The sequence below is a fragment of the Lepisosteus oculatus genome, chromosome 7 (assembly GCF_040954835.1).
Source record: "Lepisosteus oculatus isolate fLepOcu1 chromosome 7, fLepOcu1.hap2, whole genome shotgun sequence".
In the NCBI taxonomy this organism is placed as follows: Eukaryota; Metazoa; Chordata; class Actinopteri; order Semionotiformes; family Lepisosteidae; genus Lepisosteus; species Lepisosteus oculatus.
The window spans coordinates 49,614,347-49,636,313 of NC_090702.1; the positions used below are offsets into that span (position 1 = coordinate 49,614,347).

Sequence of the window (21,967 nt, forward strand, 5' to 3'; positions counted from 1 at the left end):
GATTCAAACATAAATGATCGTCACCTCTTGTGATTCCCTCGTGCCATGCATTGCTACTTACTGCTGCTGTTTATGTCACGATCCTAATCCCTCCTCTTAAGGGCGCTCCAGCCTTTTCGGATTTTAGTTGATTTCGTGCAAATGCCCCGTTTTGTCCGTCTTTATTTAAGGCGGGCACTCCCGCTACGCTTGGCTCTGCCTTGGAAGACAGACGCCCAGAAGTCTGCCTAGCATCAAGATGCCCTACATCTGCGGCGTGAGGGCTTAGGCTTTGATCGGCGTCCACACCTGCTGAGTTCCGGACTCGGAGCTCCTGGCCTCATTACTGGTTTTATCCTCCTGGTTCCCTGTCCCTGTTCCGGATTTTTACCGTGTTTGTCTCGTCTCGGATTGTATCTTCCGGCCACCTGGACTCTGGACTGCGCCCTGTTTTTCCACTTTGCACCCCCACTGGACTTGTCTGCCTGCGCCACGCCCCCTGAGCGCCAGATCACAGCCGCCACGCCCCCCTGTCTGTCTTCCCGTCCTGCTCCTGCTGTGTTTCCCTAGAAGTCTTATTCCAGTCACTTCCAGCTTCCGGATTATACCGTCTGCACAGGGTCCCAAACTATGCATTGTGACAGTTTACTGGAGGGATGGATTAAATGGTTTAGTTAAGTCTGATTCTATGAATGACTTTAGTGTGAGACTGACTCAACATATGATGCATCAGACAACTGTCATGATGGGTGAGACACTGCGAGGCAGAGACTGGAAGAGTTTAATACTTTTCCCATTGCTTCCATATTTACCTTCTTCGGTAAGCGCCGAGATTCAGAACTGAAAAGGTTTGAAAGAGAGAATGCATGTTCACATTAAGCTCACAAACCTGGGGAAAACAACTGTTTCCTAACACAGTCGGGCTCTATTGCAAGTACAGTAAGTGTCATGCTTTTCTCAGTTACCACACTATGACATCTCTGTAGTTTAGACAGTGATAAGATTATTGACAGGAAGTAACCCTCCACCAGGACTATACCCATGTAAAAGTGTGAGTACTATAATACTTCAAATTTTGCCATCAGATGTTTCATATAGGGAGGCTCAATGGTTTGCATTATTGAGCCATTATTTCATTGCTACCTTGCAGTGCTGGGGCCCTGGGTTCAATTCCGGACCTCAGCAGCTGTGCGCATACAGTTTTTATGCTCTCTTTGCGTGGGTTTCCTTTAGGTGCTCAGATTTCCTCCCGCAATCCAAAGACATACTGGTGGGTTAAATGACCTCTGGGAAAATTGGCCCTTGTGTGAATGAGTGCGTGTTTCTGTCTGTGTGTGCCCTGAACTGGACTGGCGTCTCATCCAGGGCGTAGCCCACCTTGTGCCCATTGCTTGCTGGGATATAGGCTACAGCTCCCCTGCAACCCTGTATTGGATAAAGTATTTAGAAAAAAAATGCATGTTTGATATAGTTTCTTACATTGAGTGTAAATTTAGAATACTCACAGATGATTTTATAATACTACCTTAAACGATCCCTGTTCTTATCACTGTTGGGATGTGTTTATTGCAGTTCACATCAACTTTCACCGGACGTTGCGATATCATACTGTGCAAGGAAACAGATACAGCAGATTACTGACTCCTTTATTTTGTCTTTGAATTCTGTTTGCTGTGTCGTTGTGAATAGAAGACTGATGATTTTCACATTTTTTTGCCAAGGAGAAGAACTTACTTCCCATTTTGGAAAAAAAAGAAGAAGACATTAGGAGAAAATAATTTTGCTTAAACAGCTCTTATATAATGAGTGTGTTTTATACCATGAGAAAACAATTTACTGGTGATAAACTATTGAAGGGGAACTGCAATGCTATGTTGATATTTTGGGGTTAGAAAGAATTAGCATTGATGACTGCATTTCTACCCATAATAAAGATTTAATAAACCGTAATAAAGTAAAATGTACACAGTAACTTGTAAAACCTCCAATTTACACCAGTAGATGAGATTTCCAGGTACTGTATGCACAATGCCATATTCTGCGATTCAGAAGAAGGCAACAAAAGGTCCAGTGATGTGATGAGGCCTTATTACATTGTAAATAAGCAGGCTTGTGAATACAATCCAACAGAAATATTACCCTAGAAGGTTTTGCTGCTAAATGGAACTTGTTAACTCTGAGTGCAGATCACGATGGAAACTTGATGACTTTCTGCAGTGAAATATTTGTTGCATCTCCTGTACTTACTTCACTTGTGCAACCCATTACATTAGTCAGTGACTAGGGAGAAGGAAGGGCAAATTCACATAACAATTCTCGTCAATTCTTGCTGTCGCCCGTGGTGAGACATACTTTAATTTTAGAGGGAAAGGTACAATCCAGGTGTAGATCTATTAGCATATCCCCCAGTACTGATTAAAACATCCAATGTGAAGTGATCAGGTCGTCATTAGCCTTTTGAGTTCTGGCCTCGTCCGTTGTGCTGGATCCAACAACTATCGTCTTCAACGTGGGGGTACCAATATGATGTTGTACTGAAGGAAAATATACAGTACTACAGGATACCGACGTTTTAGCTTCTGTTCTGTCCTAAACAGACTACTGTTGCAAAGTATTTCCACGAAAATGAATGGAGAATACAGTAATTGCAAGAATACGATTCAACATGCGCGTAATGCACTGTGGTTTAATGATTAATATTTAATTACGTACAAGTGATAATAAAAAAGGACAAAACTTGATGTGATAGCCTCTTCTGAATGATTTACAGAAATCAATATACAGTTAGCACGGTTAATATTGTCCCACGCGATGTCTTTACTCATTGGTAAATCTGTTTTGACTGTGTGAATTTCCACTCAGATATTCTTATACCACTTCCTGTCTTCAGCTTTTAAAATTAGATGGATCTCTTTTCCAGAGCTACAAGTTTCCCACGATGGATTGGTTTTCATGTGTCTGTCTTTTCCTGGGAAAGAGATTAAGCAATAGAAGGTCTTTGCCGCCTAAATATGCAAATACCGATCGAAGCGCTTTAAAACCTGTAAACTCGTTATAATTACATTACACGAGGACATACGAGATTGTGTTACAACATAAAATCCACAGACTTGCAATCTGAAGTGTCACTGACGATGAATACATTTCACTGGTCGTATTTATTTGATCACGGTTGTAAAACATTAAGTGACAGGCGCAAACCTGTTCATACTGCACTGTATGTTGGAACGGTAACGCTAAGTAAAATAAATGATGTAATTCATTTCCGTCCAGAATTGACTGCACTGGTGATTCTTTCATTCATATCTCTCAGCCTACACAGATCTACAGTACGTCATCCCACTGGATCAAAATACCCCCCTTTGAAGCCCGCTGCTCAGTTTTCACAAGGGAAGAAGTCAGATTGTCACCTCGATCTCTCCACACTGAAGCGATCTCTGTTCTTGTCAGAAGTGCAGAAGAATTCCTTGTCAGACGAGCTCCATAATCACCCCAGTGTCTGTTCCGCGCAGTGCAGAAGCGTGCTCGTCTTGACTGGCACAATGCAAGCAGTGCTCTCACATGGCTTTGGAGCAGGGCGCCTGCTGAAGTTGCCCTTCTAGAGAAGAGGTCAGGGGTCATAACAAAACCTTCTGGAGAGCCGCAACTGGCCCTGGGTTCAGCCGTCTTTATCTTTATTGAATGAATGCACGCCATTATCATCGTCCCGCATTGTCGTAGAAAGCTGAGAGCTGCAAACACGAGGACATTTAGAAAGAAGCAAGATGCTAATGGGACATTACAGGTTTTATGTGTATGGATTTATTGTTAAGGACAGTTCACACACACACACACCTGTAAGGTTATTTATGAGACGCCTATTTTGCGGCACCGCGTCTGATGCTTTGCATGCGTTTTCCCCTTTGCTTTTTTAATCATTTTGTGAGGGAGACCAATCCCTTCATGTTGCAAAACCCCAAGAGGGAGACGTGACGCGGACGTCATCTCAGCATTTACACATCATTACTCGGTTACCTGCTTCGAGGCGGTTGCAGTTCGTTCTCTGGAAGTCACTTGTAGAGCCTTGGTTATCTTAAAATCTAAAATCAGGTTCACGGGAACTTAATCGAGGCAATAAAAATACAATGAGTGAACCATTCCCCCCCATAAAAGCTACAGACAGCAATGTGGAGAATACTGTACCTGCCTCATGTGTATCGGGATTAGTTATCCCCTATTTATTGCAATAGGTCCTGAATATATGACAGCTCGTTTCCAGACGTGGATTCATTTTCACCCGCTGCTCACGTCTGCATAAAACATGCCTCCAGATTTCCGCATGACAGGTCGGGGTGATCGCGAATCGACCAGTCTCTCTCCCGCTTCTCCCCGCTCCACGTGCTCACCCCCTGTCTCTTTAAGCACCCAGGCGATACCTGTCAGGAAAGGCGACAAGACACACCTTCCTTGTTTACACCACCCTTTTTATTCGAGCGGGGCTGAGAAGCCGACAGCAGCGCGACCAGTGAGCCGGGAGGCTGGCGTTTCGCAAGCACGCTCCCGCCCCCCCCTCCCCTCGAGAGGTCTGCCGCGCTCGGCGCGCTCTGCCTCCGACCCCGTTGCCTGGGCTCCCGTGTCCGCGCGGCGAGGACGCGCACTTCCAGCGCTGGAGATTGCCAGACATGGCGGCGGATCTCAATCCGGAGTGGCTGTCTTGCCTCCCGTCTTCTTGGAGTTATGGGGTCACCCGGGACGGACGTGTCTTCTTCATCAAGTAAATATCGAGTGGATACAGACCTTGGGATACATAGCCCTTTCCCCGGCTTGAATGTGCAGCTCACGCTGTTTTTATACGTTGTTTCCCTTTTTTTTTTATTTCTTACCCACAGCGAACAGGCTAAGAGTACAACCTGGTTGCATCCAGTCACTGGTGAGGCCGTAATTACTGGACACAGGAAAACTCCAGGTAAATGCTGCTTTGCCGCTGGCCGGGGCGCCTTTGCTGTGCACTGGCTTTGGTGTCGCGGAGGGACCAGGGAGGGCTTTAAGTCGCGTTTCCAGGGGTCTGTCGGTCGTGTCTCCAGAGTACTGCTGGTGTTGTTTACCGGTGTTCAAACATTAGGGCAAGAAATCTCAAGTGCGGCTGTCAGTGCACCAGCAGTGCTGGAAACGCACGCTCGCTCGGTAGCAGGTAAACGTGGGAACTAGAGACCGGCCAGAAAAAAAAAAGTAGTTCGTTCGTGTCGGAGAGACCTTCAGAATTGGTTTCAGGGGGTTGTCTTGTCATGTCATTACTTTTTTTTTTTGCGGTGGTGGTTGTGTTGAACGGTGCAACCTGCCACACGCGTTATAACGTAGCGTGGGGCGATCATGGATAGTCAAAAACCAGCGCCGGGGAAAAGTTGCCCCCTCGTCGCTTGGTTATTTTTTTTGTGTGTGTGTGTGTGCAGGCGGACTTTTGGTAGCAATCGGGTAGCGATCGCAGGTCGAGGAAGACGCCGCCGGGCGAGCGTGTTGTAGCTCGGTCAGGTAGCTGGAGCGAAGCGGGGGTGCGGCGGCGCTGGCGATGTGAGAGAGGCGCTATAAAAAAAAATAAAATAAAAATAAAATAAATGATCAAACCACGGGGAGCCCGAGACGCGAGGTCTTGCTTACAAATGAGCCTACGGCGTGTCGAGTCGGTGGACCCGCTGATTTCCCCCTAAAGGAAAGAGAGGAAAAAGGAGGAATTTCACAAATACTGTCCTGCGACGCGTGTGTTTGTTGCTGTTGACACGGAGCCGTGCGAGGAACAGGCTCTTATAAAATAGCATTACCCCCGCGTTTAAAAGCCCCGTACGCCCGTTCGCTCCGCGTAAAGGTTGTGCAGTTGTGGGGAAAAAAATGCGATGAGAAATGATCAGCCTGCTCCTCCGGTAGCGGTCTCGCCGGTTGTGTTATCACCGCTGGTGCTGCAGTACAGCGGGAGCGGTGGAAAACAGCCCAGTGACCCACTAATGGCACTGCGCATCGCTCCGCAGAGCAGGACAGCGCCTGCAGGTCACCAGCATCTGTCTCTCCCTGCTCTGTAAAGTTATAAAGTGTTTTTTTTTTTCTCTCCTTCTTCTGTTTTACTTAGACTTGCCCACTGGCTGGGAAGAAGGATTCACGTTCGAGGGAGCTCGGTGCTTCATAAAGTGAGTTGGCATCCACCCGCGAACAGCCGCCCGTGTTTAAAAAGCTGCGGAGTTTGGCGTCGTGCTTTTTGACACTTGGTGACTCTCGGAAAAGCGCCCCCCTCTCCCCTTTCCTCTACTGTCTGCCCTCTTTCCCTTTTGGGATGTTTGTAAAATCTCCCCCCCCCCCCCTTGGTGCTTTGCAAGGAGAGAGGGAAAAGTGCAGAAAACGAGGTATCTCTCCCAGAGCTCACCTTTACTGTCAGACTGAGCTCTAGTTTTGGAAGTCGGTGTGACTCAGCCCCCTCTCGGTTGAACAGGCTTGACTTGTATGACAGCACACCTCCTTCGGGACAGAACATCAGGTCTCTAGTTTGTACACGTTATTTCAGAGCCTTGGGTTTTTATATATATTCAAAAGCAGTGGATTTTGCCGTCACACTGCTGAAAGGTGATCTGGGCTGCAGAGACTTCAAATGCAAGCCTGAGTTTCTCTAAATGCTCTCTTTGGAGGAGAACGTCCCTGCTGATGGGTGCTGTGCATTTGCCCTGCATTGAAAGTGGTAAAAGTGGTTTTTTTTCATGCATCGGTGTTAAAGTCCGTATGGGGTGTTTGTTTTTTGGAGATGCTATGTGAAGCCATTTCTGTCTGGTGGTGAAGGAATGAACAGAAACAATTTCTTTCTCTTTTGAGTGTGGTGGATTTAGCCTTAGAATGTAGAGGAACAACTGGTGCAAAAAAAAAAAAGCTTTCTCCTCCCTGAAATGAGATAGGTTTAGTTATTTACTAGTTTAAATATGTTTAATGGAGGGCTATACAAATGGAAATGAGCATGCCAGAGATAATAGATTGTATGTTGTCCCTAGGCTGTTTTATGAAGGAAATATATTTGCTTTTTGCCAAGACCGATTATTGTGTCATTATTTTGTGTTTAGCTTTGGAAACACTTCAGCTCTTTATCAGTGATTCATTCATTCACACAAAGGATGCTTCCATGTCACACTCTGAGTTTTGTGGTGGAAATGATGTTAAGATGCACTATTCATTCTGTGCCATTTTTGGACAGCTGATAAAACATGATTTTTTTTTAAATTCGTAATTAGAGTGCACAATGGTGTCGGAGCCTAAGCTGAAGTTTATATGGTGTGAAGAGGTAGAGTGCAAGGTTGGGCTGTCAGTCGAGTTCTTTTTATCTTGTATGCATTTAAAAAAACATTATATAGGGTTCATGCACACCTGTCAATATAATATTAAATACACTCATCAAGATTCTTCATATTTAATATGATTTGAGCCTTTTGCATTCTGGAGAGTGATTTTAAAATGTACTGTACCTGTCATCTTGAAGACAAAAGTCACTTTTTAGAGGAAGGCGTTTGGCCCATCTATCCTGTTTGATATTTAGAGGCCTAGTGATCCAGGAATCTCATCCAGCTGTTTCTTGAAGGGTGTCAGGGTGTCGACTTCATCAAAGTGACTGGGCAGCTTGTTCCAGCATCTCTTTGTGTAAAAAGCATAAAGACGTGCCTCCTGTCCTGCTTGAGGGATCTCATTCATCTTGTTCTTGAAAGAACCCATGGTGCTGGCTTCAACAACAACAACTGCGGGGCTTTTTCTGACTTCTTGTTCTTGGGGAATATGTGTTTTTCAAACTGTATTAAAAATCATTAGTAGAATCATTAATCATTAGAGTTCACAAGGTCACATTTTGTGACCAGTTTGATCTTTTTAGGAAGAAACTTTTAGAAATCTTCAGCTAAATTTTGGTAAAAGACTATATCACATTAAACCATCCTAATAAGCAGCAATATGTAATATTATCATTATGGGTGTATATAAATCTTTTAAATACACTCTATGCTTGACTCTTCTGAAACTGTTTTTAAATCTACATTGAATAGGTGTTAATCTTCGGCTTTTTATGTATTGTTTTGCCTGAATTTCTCCAATAAGTCATTCTCTTTGTACTGAAAGTATATAATAGAAAGTTTCCTATTTTGAATTCTTCATTGTTATATATTGGTGTATCGGATCAAAAGCCCTCACACTGTGTCTATAGTTTGGTTTGGAGATATTACCTTGTCTGTCTAATTTGCATCAGTCAATAATGAGGTAATTTTCAGCATAATTTCTTGTATCTTTAAGTCCTTGTAAGTTGTGTATAAGTCGCACAGTGGTAGCTTTGCATGAGTCTTTTAGGGTTAATTTTTGGTTAAAAGCAAAAGGCTGCTCATGAGACTCGTTTCATTACCATAATGAATTATTCTGTGACTTAAATGGGCATTTAAGACACTGATTGATAAAACTACATTTTTATCTTGCAACAGTGGTTAAAAAAGGTCTTACTCATCGTTTTTCTGTGTTGCTTGTGATCATAAACTGTTGCGATGTGTACCCAGTGAGGAAACAACAAAAACCAAAAAAAGTACAAACACCCAGATGACATGTTCTACTCTTTTAAAAAAAGTAGCCTGTTCTGGTTACCTCTTTATAGACAGCGGACCTTGGAATTGTTCTACTTTCATTTCCCTAGACCTAGTTTAAGTGTGCTCTTGTGCCTTACGCAATCTTTGGATTACCTAATGTAGCGATCATGCAGGTATTCCATAGTTGTGCTGATAAGATGAGGAACATGGTACTGTTTGTGCTGCAGTAAGATTTTAAGGTAGCTTTGAAACTTCCTGGTGAGCATAGAAAGAACAAGAAGCGCTTTTCTTTTTCTTGGGTACTTTGTTGGCCTTGTTTTGGTGTAGCTGAGATTAAAGCTACAGTAGGTCTAAAGGCTGCCAACGATTTAAAGGGATAAGGATTTTTTTTTTGTTCTTGCTTTGAGCCTTTTAGAAGGAGTCAAAAGATTATTTACAAAGACAGTGGGGAAAACTTTGCCAAGTATTATATTTACACAAAGACGGTGGGAACAGCCTACCCAAATATTATATTTATACCGTATAAATATGTATTATTTCACAAAATAGTACACTAGTCCAGCAGTGGTCCCATTGTGCTTTGAACTTGCAGTATTTCTTGTTGATGGTGGGAGATCTCAGAAGAGTTTGTTGCCTTCTCTAAGAAATAGACAAGTTAATTAAAATTAAAGCACTGAAAACTGGAACTGCAGTGGGCTTCAACTGCAGGAGTATTACCAAGCTGAGGGAACTGGCTAGATTTTCAAGCTCTTTGATGATTGCTCTTCATAAGCACACCATGTTTTGAGAGAGAGGGCAGCCCCAGGAAGGACTGAGTTGTTGAGGACATGAACTGTAGCCGACACAGAAGCCCAGGGTAGACCCAGGAACCCAGTGTGGCCTCTGTAGTCGGAGCTGCTCGGTGTGTTTGATGTATTTTAACTTTCCTTCTGGGTCTGGCAGTCATGAGGTGCCTGGGGAACAGTACAAAATAAACTGTTTATAAAGCATTATTCTCCCCTCTCCCTCTGCTGCCAAATAAATTGCTGTTGTGCAGTGTTGAGACTGCTAAGAGATTTTTTTTTTCTTCTCAAACCTCAGAACACTCTTTAAGGGTATGAAATTGAGTCTTACCTACTAATAAATGCATTAGCTAAGACTCGGGAGAAGTGCGATTGTGAACCTACTGCATGAGCTGCATAGCAATTATCAAGACTTTTCATTGTAATTATATTGTTACGTGGAGTAAAACAATCTGAGCATATTCGTAGTAACGTCTGAAGAATTATCTCCTAAATGGAAAAAGTAGCTAGCATCGATGAGCTGCCAATTGGGGAAAAAATAAAAAAATAAAGGTCACGTGTGCTGCTGAGGCATTGTCTTTCCCTCAGTGCAGTGTGGATTCTAACAACATGTCTAATTGGTGAACGGTAAAGGAGGTGTGTGAAAAAACAGGCACAAAATCAAATACTGATGCAGGGGTTTAACTGAGCCGTAAGAAGCACTTGAATATCTTTGTATGCCCAGATATTTGGAGCAGGCCAATGCTAAAGAAATTAAGGGTGTGTATTGTTATTAATGTTTTGTCATGCATAGCAGGGGAAAACTTCTATTCTGTAATCCTTTAAATAAAGATATTGGGACAATATTCAAAGCTTTTCGCTGCAAAATTTGTTCTGCTCTTTCTACCTTGAGGTATGCTTATGCCAGAATCCAAAAATTTGGTTTTATGTAAAAAGTGTTATTTTGTAATCTCTTCACCACCTTTTCTGCTGTTGCCCCTTTAAGCTGTACAGTTACTTTCCGGAAAGTGGAGGCAAAACTTTCCTCTGAAATGGAAAGCTTTGAAAACGGCTCGATGTTGTGCAGTAGGAGTAGCATCGTGAAAAACGAAGTGAATTAAAAAAAGATGAAAGCAAGAGAATAATGTGTACCGAAGACTGTGGGTGTTGTTGTGAGGCACTGGCGGACTGTAGCAGCCTCCTGTCAAGGAACACGCAGGATTCAGGTGTGAATGTTTGCGTTTCATTTTCCAGTAGCAAAAGACATTCGAAAGAATAAAAACTTCAAAAAGGGATTCTCAAAGCTGTTTTCCTACCTTTCCCTCCACTTTCACAAGACAAATACTTCCGTAAGTTTGAAGGTATAGATATGTAGCTGATATGAGGACAAAATATTCATTGATTTTTCTTTCTACCTTGAGGTATGCTTAAGGGCTATTTCTTTATTAGCCCTATACAATTTCTTGCATTAGGAATGCGTCTTTTCGCATACCCCAGCCTTTTCTCCATGGAGACACAGACACACAGACAGGGAGAGAAGCTTGGGGTCAGAGCGCAGGGTCTGCCATTGTACGGCGCCCCTGGAGCAGTTGGGGTTAAGGGCCTTGCTCAGGGGCCCAACGGAGTAGGATTCCTCTGCCGTCCGCGGGATTTGAACCGGCAACCTTCCGGTCACAGGCGCAGATCCTTAGCCACAGAGCCACCGCTCCGCTCCGCTTTTGAAATAGCAGGTAAAGGTTAGAAAAGTTGAGAAAAGGTGCATCAGAGGAACAAGTAAAGGTTAATTCCACGCTGACGGGTCGAAAGGAGAAACAGTGTTCCAGCTGCTGAGCCTTCTTCAGGTGTCAAGTGCTGCAGGTTTTGAATTGAGGGGAAAAAATAAAATGTTTTGTCAAACCCCAAAGTTTACACTCTTATTAGTGGTCCTGGTACTGTCCTACAGCATACTGTCCCAGAAAATGAGGGAATAATTCCAACCATTATGTTCCTACAGTGACGCTCTTGAATTCCCCTTATGAATTAAGCTATAAATATCTATAAATAGAGGTCTGCTCAGAATGTTATTTTTGCACATTGCGGAGTATTCTTGGGAGAGTAATAGATTGTGCCACTTTTCTTTCTTGCTGCTGTTATTATTGTTGAACCATCCTTCTGTTGAAAGTTGGTGCACCTGAGTGTCTCCAGCTGCACTTCTGAACTTGTCAAGGGCTATGAAAGAAATAATGCTTAAATGTGTGTTATTAATCTCCTTCCTGAAAGCACTTTTTTTCTATCTACAGTGCTTGTTTGCTGCGAATATACAGTAGGTGAGGACACTGAGCCTGAACTCCCAGTGAAGACGAGTGTCTGTGTTGTTACCTTCTTGGAAACCTCTATGCCTTATGCCTGTTGCATAGGCCAAGGTTATTATACACAAATTAATTTCAATTAAATTCTTTAAGCTTTTTAAAAGATGGAAGACATTTGTAATTGTTGTATTAACCCTTAGCCAAAGCCACAAACACTCATTCTGGGAGTATTTATTATATTGTCATTCTCACCTGTATCTCTTCATTGCAAATTGATCAGCTATTAAGTTTGCTATTCTGAATTAAGGGGTCATATTCCTAATTAGGATGTAGGGGAGAAACTCTCTATAGTTCTGTATTCTTAAGTTGTTGATAATGCTAAACTTTCACTAGGGTGCTTTTTAAATTAAAGTCTAGAGAAGCAAGCAGATCTATTACATACATCAGTTAGCACTGGCAATCAAATAAGGGCCAAACTGGAATGAAACTGAGCAGATGGAGACTTGCCAGGATCAGAGTTGAGAAGCAGACAAAGTCAGTCCAGCAGCTTCCTTCAGAATCAGCCTTAAACATGAATCAGGGGACACAAGTCAAAAAGTAAGGGGAAGTGTATTAATAATGGAGAAAAGGACCTCCTTTTGTACAAAGGGGCATGGGGGGAAAAGGCAACCCAGCTATGTGGTTGAAGCTGACACCCTGGCTTCCTTCCGAAATGGCTAGATGGGAATCTTGGATTAATCGGCAACTGAAACCGATTGGGTTATAAGGGCCCAATGGCCTCCTGTCGTCTGTAACCTTTCCTCTGGTTCTCTGGTTTAGTAGCATACTGGTGGCGGAGATTATCCGTGTGCTCTTCTCATTACTGAGATTCATTGCCTTTATTGTTTATGCCACATGATGAAATGACTCCTTCATAAACTTGTCATGTGAAGGAAGATTTTTCATAAAGTGCCCCTTGAGTTGGGCCATCAGTTGTTTGCCTGTTAGGAGTTGTGGCTGAGAGTTAGGGGAGCAATAATGAAGTTAACAAATGCTGGTTAGTTTACTGTTTCATATGGCCTACATTGTGGAAGCTGCCTTTTAAGTGTTACATATTTTAAGAACCTGCACGTCCGTGTTCTTCCTCGCAAATGAAACTTTTAAGGAGAGGATTTTATGGAGGCAATGGATTTTGCAGAAATTCTATTAGCCTAATATTTCAATTCAATTCCATTTATTTTTATATAGCACCAACCCCCTTTGGGCATGCTAACATTATACAATTAAAAAAGAAATAAATGAATGAAGGTATTAATCCATCTATCACGTCTTCTGTGTGTCAGGACTCAATGCAGGTGTCTGTAGACCAGCACAATCCTCCTAATATTTGTTTGCTTATCGCATGTCTTTATCCAGTGTGTGATATCCAGTCTTGAACATTTACTTTGCGTAAATACAAGGAGCATTAGGGTCGATAGGCATGAGATGTGAAAGCGTAGAGGAAGCAAAGGTGGGAGAGCAGGTCAGGGAAGGGTAACCATTGAAAGAGAAAGATGTGGAAATAGGTAAGCGGGAGAGGTGAAATATAGGAAAACCCTGACTTTCCCCTCGTCCCTTTTCACATTGCCTTGTGTACGTATTATTTCTAATGTGTGCGTTAAATAGAATAATCCCTGCTGTGGGTTTGGAGTGTTACCTTTGTGGTCATGGCTGAGAAGCTTTAAAGTGATGTGAAAGGTGCTTGTGCTGTGAAAAAGCACTGTACAATTACTGTGTGATAGTACAGCTTTATTATTAAAGTACCGTACAGTCGACTGTAATAATGATGATGGTGATAGCAGTAGTAAGTGTGAATGTTCTGTACAAAAGTGTTCTGGCTAACGCAAATATTTGCTTGCATAAAGTTGTGTGGAATGTTCCCCTTATGTAAGGCGTGGAGTTCCTGTAGCGATTGCAGTAGTAATATACTTCACTTCTAAACCATTTTCAGATACCTCAAACCACTGAACACGCAACACAAATAATAAAGACCACAATAAATGCAGTGTAATAAAATGGACCTTCAGAGCAAGAAATATATTTTTTCCACCTGTTATGACTGGTGATCATTTTGACAAAAGTAAGAGAGCAAATGGTTAAAAGCACATGAAGGAGAAACTTTTGAAAGATCTGTATGCATATATTATTAGAAAAAAAATCACTTGAAATAGGGTATTTTTAAACCAAAGGACTGAGTGCCGAAGCAACTAAGTAAGCACGCAGATCAATTAACAGCATCAATTAGCATTGGTGATTTAAAAGCTCAGCTCCAAAGAGCACTAGCAAACGCTGTGGTCCTGCAGCCTATAGGCACACGACCATATTTAATGGCCTCATTGATGAGGTTCGTAAAAAAAAAATGCCCAAAGAGCAGAGAAGTCTGCCTTGAATAGGGGCAGAGGAAGAAACTCCAAAACGCAACTCCATTAAATAAATAGTATCAACATCCGTAAAAAGAGACTCAAACCTGTGAAAGTAGCAGTAGGCGTAGTAGTCATGACTGTAGGAGGTGAGGCTGGCAACTAGTTATTAAAATAACCTGGAGTACTCGAGGCATAAGAGAGCGTGGGGGGGGAGGGCAGCCGTCCCGAGAGAAGTTAAGATTCACTTGGTTGCCAGTTTTGTGAGTCAGGGGGGATGGAAAGGGAGAATCTGAAGAGGGTTTAGCCCGGCCGAGGAGTTCCGATCGGGGTAAAATGGATGTTGAGATCGCTGTGGTCGAGGGAGATGAGGCGGAGGTGCGTACCTTTTGAATTGGGGAAAGTTGTGTCGTTTACGTTGTTACTTTGTCTTGGGTTGAACGCAGGTGAGAGCAGCTATTCTTTGTTCACATAGATTTAATATAAACAAATGATTTCAAGTTCTAATGACTTTAACTGTATTGTATTTAAAAAAAAAAGTGCAGGTAACAACAAGGTCTCTTCCAGCACTCATTGCAAATGTCTTGTTGAAGACGCATTAAATTACACCATGATATGAACTTGGGTCTGCCAAGCTGTGACTGTATTACTTTTAGTGTTACTTAAAGACAATAGTGACATTTTCCCCAAACTGCAATCACTCTGAATCTCAGATTATGTGATGAATTCTGGATTTTCTGAAGCATCCTGTAGCTTTAGTTGAAACGCAGTGTTTTAGGTTTCAGTTCTATGTGATCTCCCATTCATACAACCTGAAGGATTTCATGGCTGTGTCAATCAGGCAGTTACAGTCAATGAATATCTCACTTGGCTGAATGTTTTTAGAGCCTGGAACGACTTTTTGCAGACATGAATGCATTGATTGGTTGGTTAACTTGAGCAGATATGTACTGTAGGTTCAGAGTGAAGAATTAGCGTGAGGAAGTACTGGACGTGTTTTTTGCTTTGAATTGTACGTGGGACACCCTGCATTTTTTTTTTAATCTTCCAAACATGTCTGGGATAGATACAAGGGGTAATTGAAATTGTGTTGTACTGGTCAGTCTAGCTTTCTCCGTTTCCCGTTGTATCATTCGTTTTAGATTCCCACCTCCTGAACAAGTGCAATGCATGATGAGCGGGGAAAAAAATGCTTCAGCTTCTCCTCTAAAATAATTCTTAAAAAAAGCTGTAGTAAACACTTTAGAAAATGTGTAAAATACGCCCAAGACCGTATTTCAATAAGAGTCCTGGAAAATAAGTCATGGAAGTCATAGAGTATTTAAATATATTGATGCTTACAGATCATTTTCCTTACTTTTTTTTAACTGCCAGTGTAGGACTAAACCATGTATACTGTAGTTAATGCTTGTACATCAACACTTCTAGCTTTTGAAGTCCTGGCTCTAGACAGAAAAGCACGCCTAACGAAGAGCAGCACTTTGGAAATTTGCCTCACAGCTGTGAAGGCTGCCTTCTAGACTGTAGAGCTGCTGTGCGGAAACACAGCGAGCCGTGTTCTCTCTTTCAAGGCACTATGCAGTCTGCAGTGATTGAGAAGACCCTGCAGTGGTCACAGCCAAGGTGTTTTGACACAGCATGATGAGCACAGCGTGCTTTTTACTCGCACTGACTGCTCAGCCCGTCTGTATCGGCCAAGGCGGAGGGCGTGAAGCAGTGTTCTGCCTGCAGGCAAGCTCTTGGAAAGCGATTTCCCTTTGATATGTTTTATGACTTCATGCAACACAGGTCTTCCTTTCACAGAGCCTCCCAATTTCCCTTCTTCAAATCGGCATTATTTTAAATAATTACGCTGTTATTTTTGTTGCACTAAGAAGTCTTTTCAAGGGTGTGAAAGTACAAAATATAGATGCAAATATAAATTGTTCAAAACTTTTTTTTGCTTTTAACATATAGCCATTCCATCAGGCAAAGGTTGTAAACTTTCATAGGTTTTTGTGAATGTAATTACAATTTGAATCCTTACTTTATATTTATAAATCCCCCTTTCTAATATAAATGTCATGCTTTTGGCTAAAGTATAGCTGCTGTTGGATACTATGATGAGATTCTTCTTTATGCCCATCATTGTATGTAAAATTAATGTAGAACAGATATCTGGTTTTTATTTAATTCCAGTGGGCCTTAACTGGATCTGCCTCTTATTAAGGCGTCTGTACATGTCATGGACATTCATTTTCCTGATTTCTCTTCTGAGTTCACAAGGTATATCCTACATTCTCTTACAGTAGTCTTGCAATGATCTTGGGTGACGTCAAATTCAGCAAATGACGTTGCACTTGTGGCATCTAGATTTATAGTTATACTCCCCCAAGGAGCCAAGTTTTATAACATGGCTGGACAGAATTATAAAGATTAAAACATGGTGTTTTTTCACAGTAACAGTATACATACACACAACATGTTCATCTCCATGTAAAGTCCAAGTTTTTAAATACTTTTTTTCGTAATGAAGTTGTTTGGTCACCACCGAACATGTGGTTTCTTTGTACTGCGAGTGCAGCTTTCCCTCGTCTCCTTGTTCCACAGGCTGTGTACGACTGCATTTTCTACAGCAGCTGGCTAATATGTCAAAATTCTAAATCTGAATAAGTGTTGGATAATGGATAAGAATGTATAAAAACATTCATAAATAGTTATTGTTTTGGAATACAATAGTTCTCTGATTGGGCTCCATTGAAAGATACTTGCCGTATGCGTCTTAATTAAAAAAAATCCGGTGCCAAAAATGTACGTTATAATGGAAAACTGAAATCATGACGGTATATAGGTAACATTTGTTCCTTGGCACCTGTAATTACATTTGGTTTAACTTTTTATGGAAAGATAATTGCATTTGGGCTGTGAGTGGGCATTTAATCAGTTGTAAATAATTAAACAATTCATAACCGAGTTATAACAAAGCCACTGTCTGAAAGGCCCAAGAATGGCTAAACTCCATCATTCAAAAGCTCATGGTGTAAGTCCCGTGGCAGCAAAAAAATTGCAACATAATGGATGCCTAGGACTTCTTTCAGAGTCTTATAATGTTTGTAAAAGGAGCTATTGATTATAGCTGTAGACTAAAAGGACTCATTTCTGCTCTTGCTGTTGTATTCATCGGGTTTTGTTGGTCAGCACATAGCAGTGTCTGTAATGGATTAAAGATGGTGTGAACCCAGAGCAGCTGATGCCTCCCACCATCATGCTGGAAAGTAACCCTTGTAGTGCCTGGTGGAGCTGGGTATACAGTGCAGGGACCTTAGGTGTCCAGTCCTGCTCCCTGGGGGCTGGTGTGTCCTGCAGGTCTATAACGCAGGAGCACCTACCTGAAGAACTGGGAGACATTGTTAAACTGGTCCAGTTTAGCAAGAAGCCAGCTGGCTCATCTGGTGGTGAGCGGAGTTGGAATGTAACCTGGAGACGCACTGTCCCCGCAGGGCCAGGATTGGACACCCCTGCAGTAGAACATCTTATCTGGGCAAAGTGTGAGATGTCTAAATTTTAAAAGTCTTGTAAGTCTTAAGGAAAGATGCCGATTTTTATAGCTGTGTTTCACAGCTGGGATTTTTAAATAAGTGTTTTGTGGTCTGAAAGGGAACATTAGAGATCGTTAGCTGCTTCCTGTAACAGACAGTCATTAGTTAGCTTTTAACCCATATCTCTCCATCTGGCATAATACGCATTACTTCTGCATCGGTCAAGCTGAAGACCTGAATCCAAATAACTGTGATTAAATAAGGAAACAGGCTAAGTTTGTGCTTTCCAGTTCTTGAATACAGGTTTTACTGTCCAGCCGGTACTAGTTAAATTAATCTATGCCACAGATCGTAATAGAGTGAAGTAGATTTACTCAGTGAACTTCATCCTGCAAGTTTAACGATGCTGTGGATAACCTTAGTTAAGTCGGCTGCATTTCAAACAATACATTTGTCCTGGCACCCGTTAGTCTTAAGTGATGGGCACGCAGTCTTCTCATTAGTGCAGGTCTACACTGGGAGCGTTAGGTGCTGTTGGCATTTAGCTGGCCACCATTACTAGATTGGACATACTTGTACAGTACTTTTGGGTTTTGCCAATGAAATTTAAAGCTTTCTCTCTTTAACCTTTTGTTTCCCTACAAAACTCAAGATGCACTTTAGCCGATCCCAATTTTGGTCTGTCTTCACTTGTATCCGTATAAGCTGGGAAGAGATAGTTGCACAAATGTTTTTCATGGATTTATGTACAGTAAGCACAAAAATAAGATGTCAGAAGTGGGAACCACTATAGTAGGCTAAGTATTGCAGCGCTATAGTGCCAGAACAATTAGATTTTAATATCTAATGCAGAAATGGTGAGATGTGATATTTAAGACAATAATAATGCTAATAAAAAATTCCTTACACTTATATAGAGCTTTTTTTGGACACTCAACTCAAAGAGCTTTACAGGTAATGGGGACTCCCCTCCGCTAATGTGCAGCCCCCACCTGTTTGATGCAACGGAACCCATGATACGCAGAGTTCTCTTCCCACACGCTAGCAAACAATGGTCTTGAGTGATGAATTCATAAATGGGAATTATTAGGAGGCCATGATTGGTAAAGGCCAATGGGGAATATGGCCAGGTTAACACCCCTACTCTTTTTGAAAAAACGCCCTGGGATTTTTAATGACCCTGGAGATTAAGGACCTTAATTTTACGTCTCATCTGAAGGACGACCCCTTTTCTTACAGTGTAGTGTACTCATCACTATACTGGGGCATTAGGACCCACACAGACCTCAGGGTGAATACCCCCTCTTCCAGCAGAAGCCTTAGATTTTCCCATCCAGGTACTGATCAGGCTCACACGTGCTGAGCTTCAGTGGGTTGCCAGTTGTGAGCTGCAGGATGACATGGTTGCTGGCTACAGTAGTGAGTGTGGAATTCCGTGCCGTGGTAGAATTCTGGCCATCACAGAGGACAGTCACCACCCCGGGCATGAGCTCTTCTATCCACAAGCAGTGAGACTGGCGAACACATTTAGCCATCCCCCTTGGACCACACCTACACCATCACCAGCTACCTCTTTATGACTTCTTGTCTATTGCACATCTCCAGTCATTGTTTACACGTCTGTATTGTTTACATTCAAACTGTCTACATGTTTTCTTGCACATTGTCTATTGTATGTTTGTATATTGTCTTGATGCACTGTTTGCACTTTGTTTTGTTTTTTACACTTGTTTTACAATTGAGAGACTTTCTGTAAGTAAGAATTCCATTGTACCAGTACCGGTTGCATATGGCAATAAAGTTCAAGTTCAAGTGTATGTACTGTATGTCTAGTATGTACATGCTGAGAGAGGAGCCAAGCCGTGGATTGGTAATGTTACCTACTTTTATTGTGAACAGATGAAGAATATCAAGCATCATCTCTCACTGGGGAAATACGATATTGTGGCACATTGAGATTGTACATGCTGTAGATGACTGTGGGATAGAGAGTCTTATTGAAGAAATAGGAAATGCTTATTTGCTTTTTGGTGCCTGGTGTGCTTTTATGTTTTCTGATGCTATATTATGATTTGTGAAGGATTGTCCTCTATTTTAAAGCAAGCAGTGTGCATTGTATAATAAATTGTAAATATTTGACAGAGACCGCAAAGTCTTTAACATAAGCAGATTTATTTAAACAAGGTTATGCTTTTAAAAATAGTGAGGATATAAACACATGGTCTAGGTCTGCTGGCTGCCGAGTTGGAGAATGAGTTTTATTTGTTGGGTTTATAGCCTGTGTTGTAATGGATTGAGCTAGTGGTGTAATCCAGATTTCTGTGAATCGCGTGTATTTTTGCGAACTTATCTGCCATTATTATATCCACATATTCATACATGTTGGGCTGATTGATTGCTGTAAATGAATGTCCTGGCACTGCTGACATTTATTAAGGAATCAATTGCTAATGGCTTATGATATCTGTGGGTAGAGTTAAGGTTGCATATTTAAATTGATGTCAACAGTTTGTTTACTTTTTATGATAGTTACCCATTTGGTATTTAAAGGCATCTACCGTACTGTGTACTATGTACTGTAAATGGGTGACACAACATGTACTAAGCATGTGCCAACAGCCTAACTACACAGCAGCTCAGGTAGAGGAGAGAGAGAAATCGAATAACCAGTTGGATTAAGTGGGGGGGGTTTACAAAAAATGAGATTGTACAAGACCAGAATGAAATTAACCTAGGCCACCAGGATGTACATCCTTAACCAACTGAAAAGTGCCAGGGTATCATTAATAACCAAATTGTCAAAACCTTGGTTTGTCTTATTCAAAGGATAGCACCTCCTTCTGCACAGAGTCCTCATCACCATAGTGGTGCATTTGTTTCAGTATTGTAGTTTAGAGGGCAGCACGCCACCTACTGGTCCACAAAAACCACTTGGAGCAGCAATTTGGTGTTACCTGGGGATGTCTCACTAAGTACTGCTCAGTCTTAGCCTTGCATAGCTTCTGACTTCTGATCGGGCTACATTTTGTAATACTGCTGCTGCTAAACCATAGCACATAACTCCTTATACGAAATGTTTATATCGCATAAACAAAATTAATATTGGCGATAATTAGACAATTGCATTAATTTCCAAGTTTTCGGAAATTGAGGTTTTTAGTTTTACAGATTGAATGAACATTATTGAAGATCTTTTAATACACCCAACAAAGTCTACTGGGGGGGGAACATGAAACTGGTCCCAAAGGAGATGTTCATGCAGCTCCTTAGAATAACATTGTGGTTAATTTCTTTGAAATGCACTCAAATGTTATAAAAAATAAGAATATAAAAGACTGTTTTTTTAAGTTCACAACTGTTTACCCAGCAGATAGTAATTTAACAGTATGATGTGCTGATTTAAGCCTTTTGCTTTTAGCAAATAAAAAAGCTTAGAGGTGTTGCTTTTAAATAAAAGTTTTGTACTGTAGACAGCATTATGTCACCTAATCGCAACAAAACCACAGGAAGTTGTGTACGTGCCCTTGATTTTGCACGCTTTTAGTTTAATGTGCCTCAGAATTGTATACTGGTTCTTAATTTGGGATGAATTGTTGCTCACTAACTCACATTGGCGCAGCCAGCGACAGGCAGCTTGACGGGGCGTTTGAGACGATGCACTGCAGCGCCAGAGGAGTACAATAGAAACGCTTGAGTGACGCGCCGACAGCTGGGCTCCTTGACTCCTGTTCCTCCAGTCACTGACCGGCTCCCATTGTCTCCCGTTTAATACATCAATACAGGCTTACTCTGCGCCTTCTCTACTGTATATCATATCAGATCTACAGATTCACAAAACCGTAACAGTAAGCTGTGGGAAAACATCTTTCCCAAGGATTCAAGGATTTGTAAATAAAAACACCATTAATTTAAAGTAATTTAAAATCAGCCTCAACATTCAATAGTTTAAATAAAATGATTTAAACAAAACAATACACAATTAGTAAAAACCTGTATAAGAAAAGATAATATAATATTATGAGGTATTAAGTGGCATTTCATAAAAGGCTGACACAGATTAAAAGAACTGAAGTTAGTTGGTCAGTATAGAAGTGTCTGTGGGCACATGAGTCCCGCATTTTCCAACCACCTCTATCTACAGTCTTCCTTTCACATGGAATCGCTAAATCAGAGCGCACATTTATTTAAAAAAATAAATGTCTTCTAGTATAACTGTAGGACCATCCTTCATGAATAAATGATTAACTAGTTTCACTGGGAAGTTCAGCCCTCTGGCTGGGAGTGGACCTAGAAGCCCCCCTCCTTATTTACATGCATTCCTGTGGGGAATTTAATTAGGATTTGAGCTATGCAGCATCTTGCAGGATTGCATCTGCTGTGTAAGCTGAGAACTGCATATATATTTTCACAAAGAGTAGCAAGTGCGGAAAACATTGAAGTTTCTGGCACCCTTGATAAGGATGAGCAAAAAAGAAACAAAAG

At 41.7% G+C, this 21,967-nt stretch overlaps 1 protein-coding gene and 1 long non-coding RNA gene across 29 annotated transcripts in view; one reads left to right on the forward strand and one right to left on the reverse strand.

The window, feature by feature from the left end:
- Positions 1-2,651: 2,651 nt before the first annotated feature.
- Positions 2,652-4,415, reverse strand: LOC138240832 (uncharacterized). Its single transcript, XR_011190105.1, has 2 exons — positions 3,390-4,415; positions 2,652-2,947 (listed from the first exon to the last, which is right to left on the reverse strand). It is a non-coding gene; the product is annotated as an uncharacterized lncRNA (long non-coding RNA).
- A 127-nt stretch (positions 4,416-4,542) lies between these two features.
- Positions 4,543-21,967, forward strand: part of plekha5 (pleckstrin homology domain containing, family A member 5) — a 171,226-nt gene continuing 153,801 nt past the window's right edge. For all 28 annotated transcript variants that reach the window (XM_015352069.2, XM_015352067.2, XM_015352072.2 and 25 more), the window contains exons 1-3: positions 4,543-4,732; positions 4,848-4,924; positions 6,077-6,134. In XM_015352069.2, the coding sequence (XP_015207555.1) occupies positions 4,641-4,732; positions 4,848-4,924; positions 6,077-6,134 (227 nt within the window). In that variant the 5' untranslated portion in view covers positions 4,543-4,640. The remainder of the gene's footprint in view (positions 4,733-4,847; positions 4,925-6,076; positions 6,135-21,967) is intronic.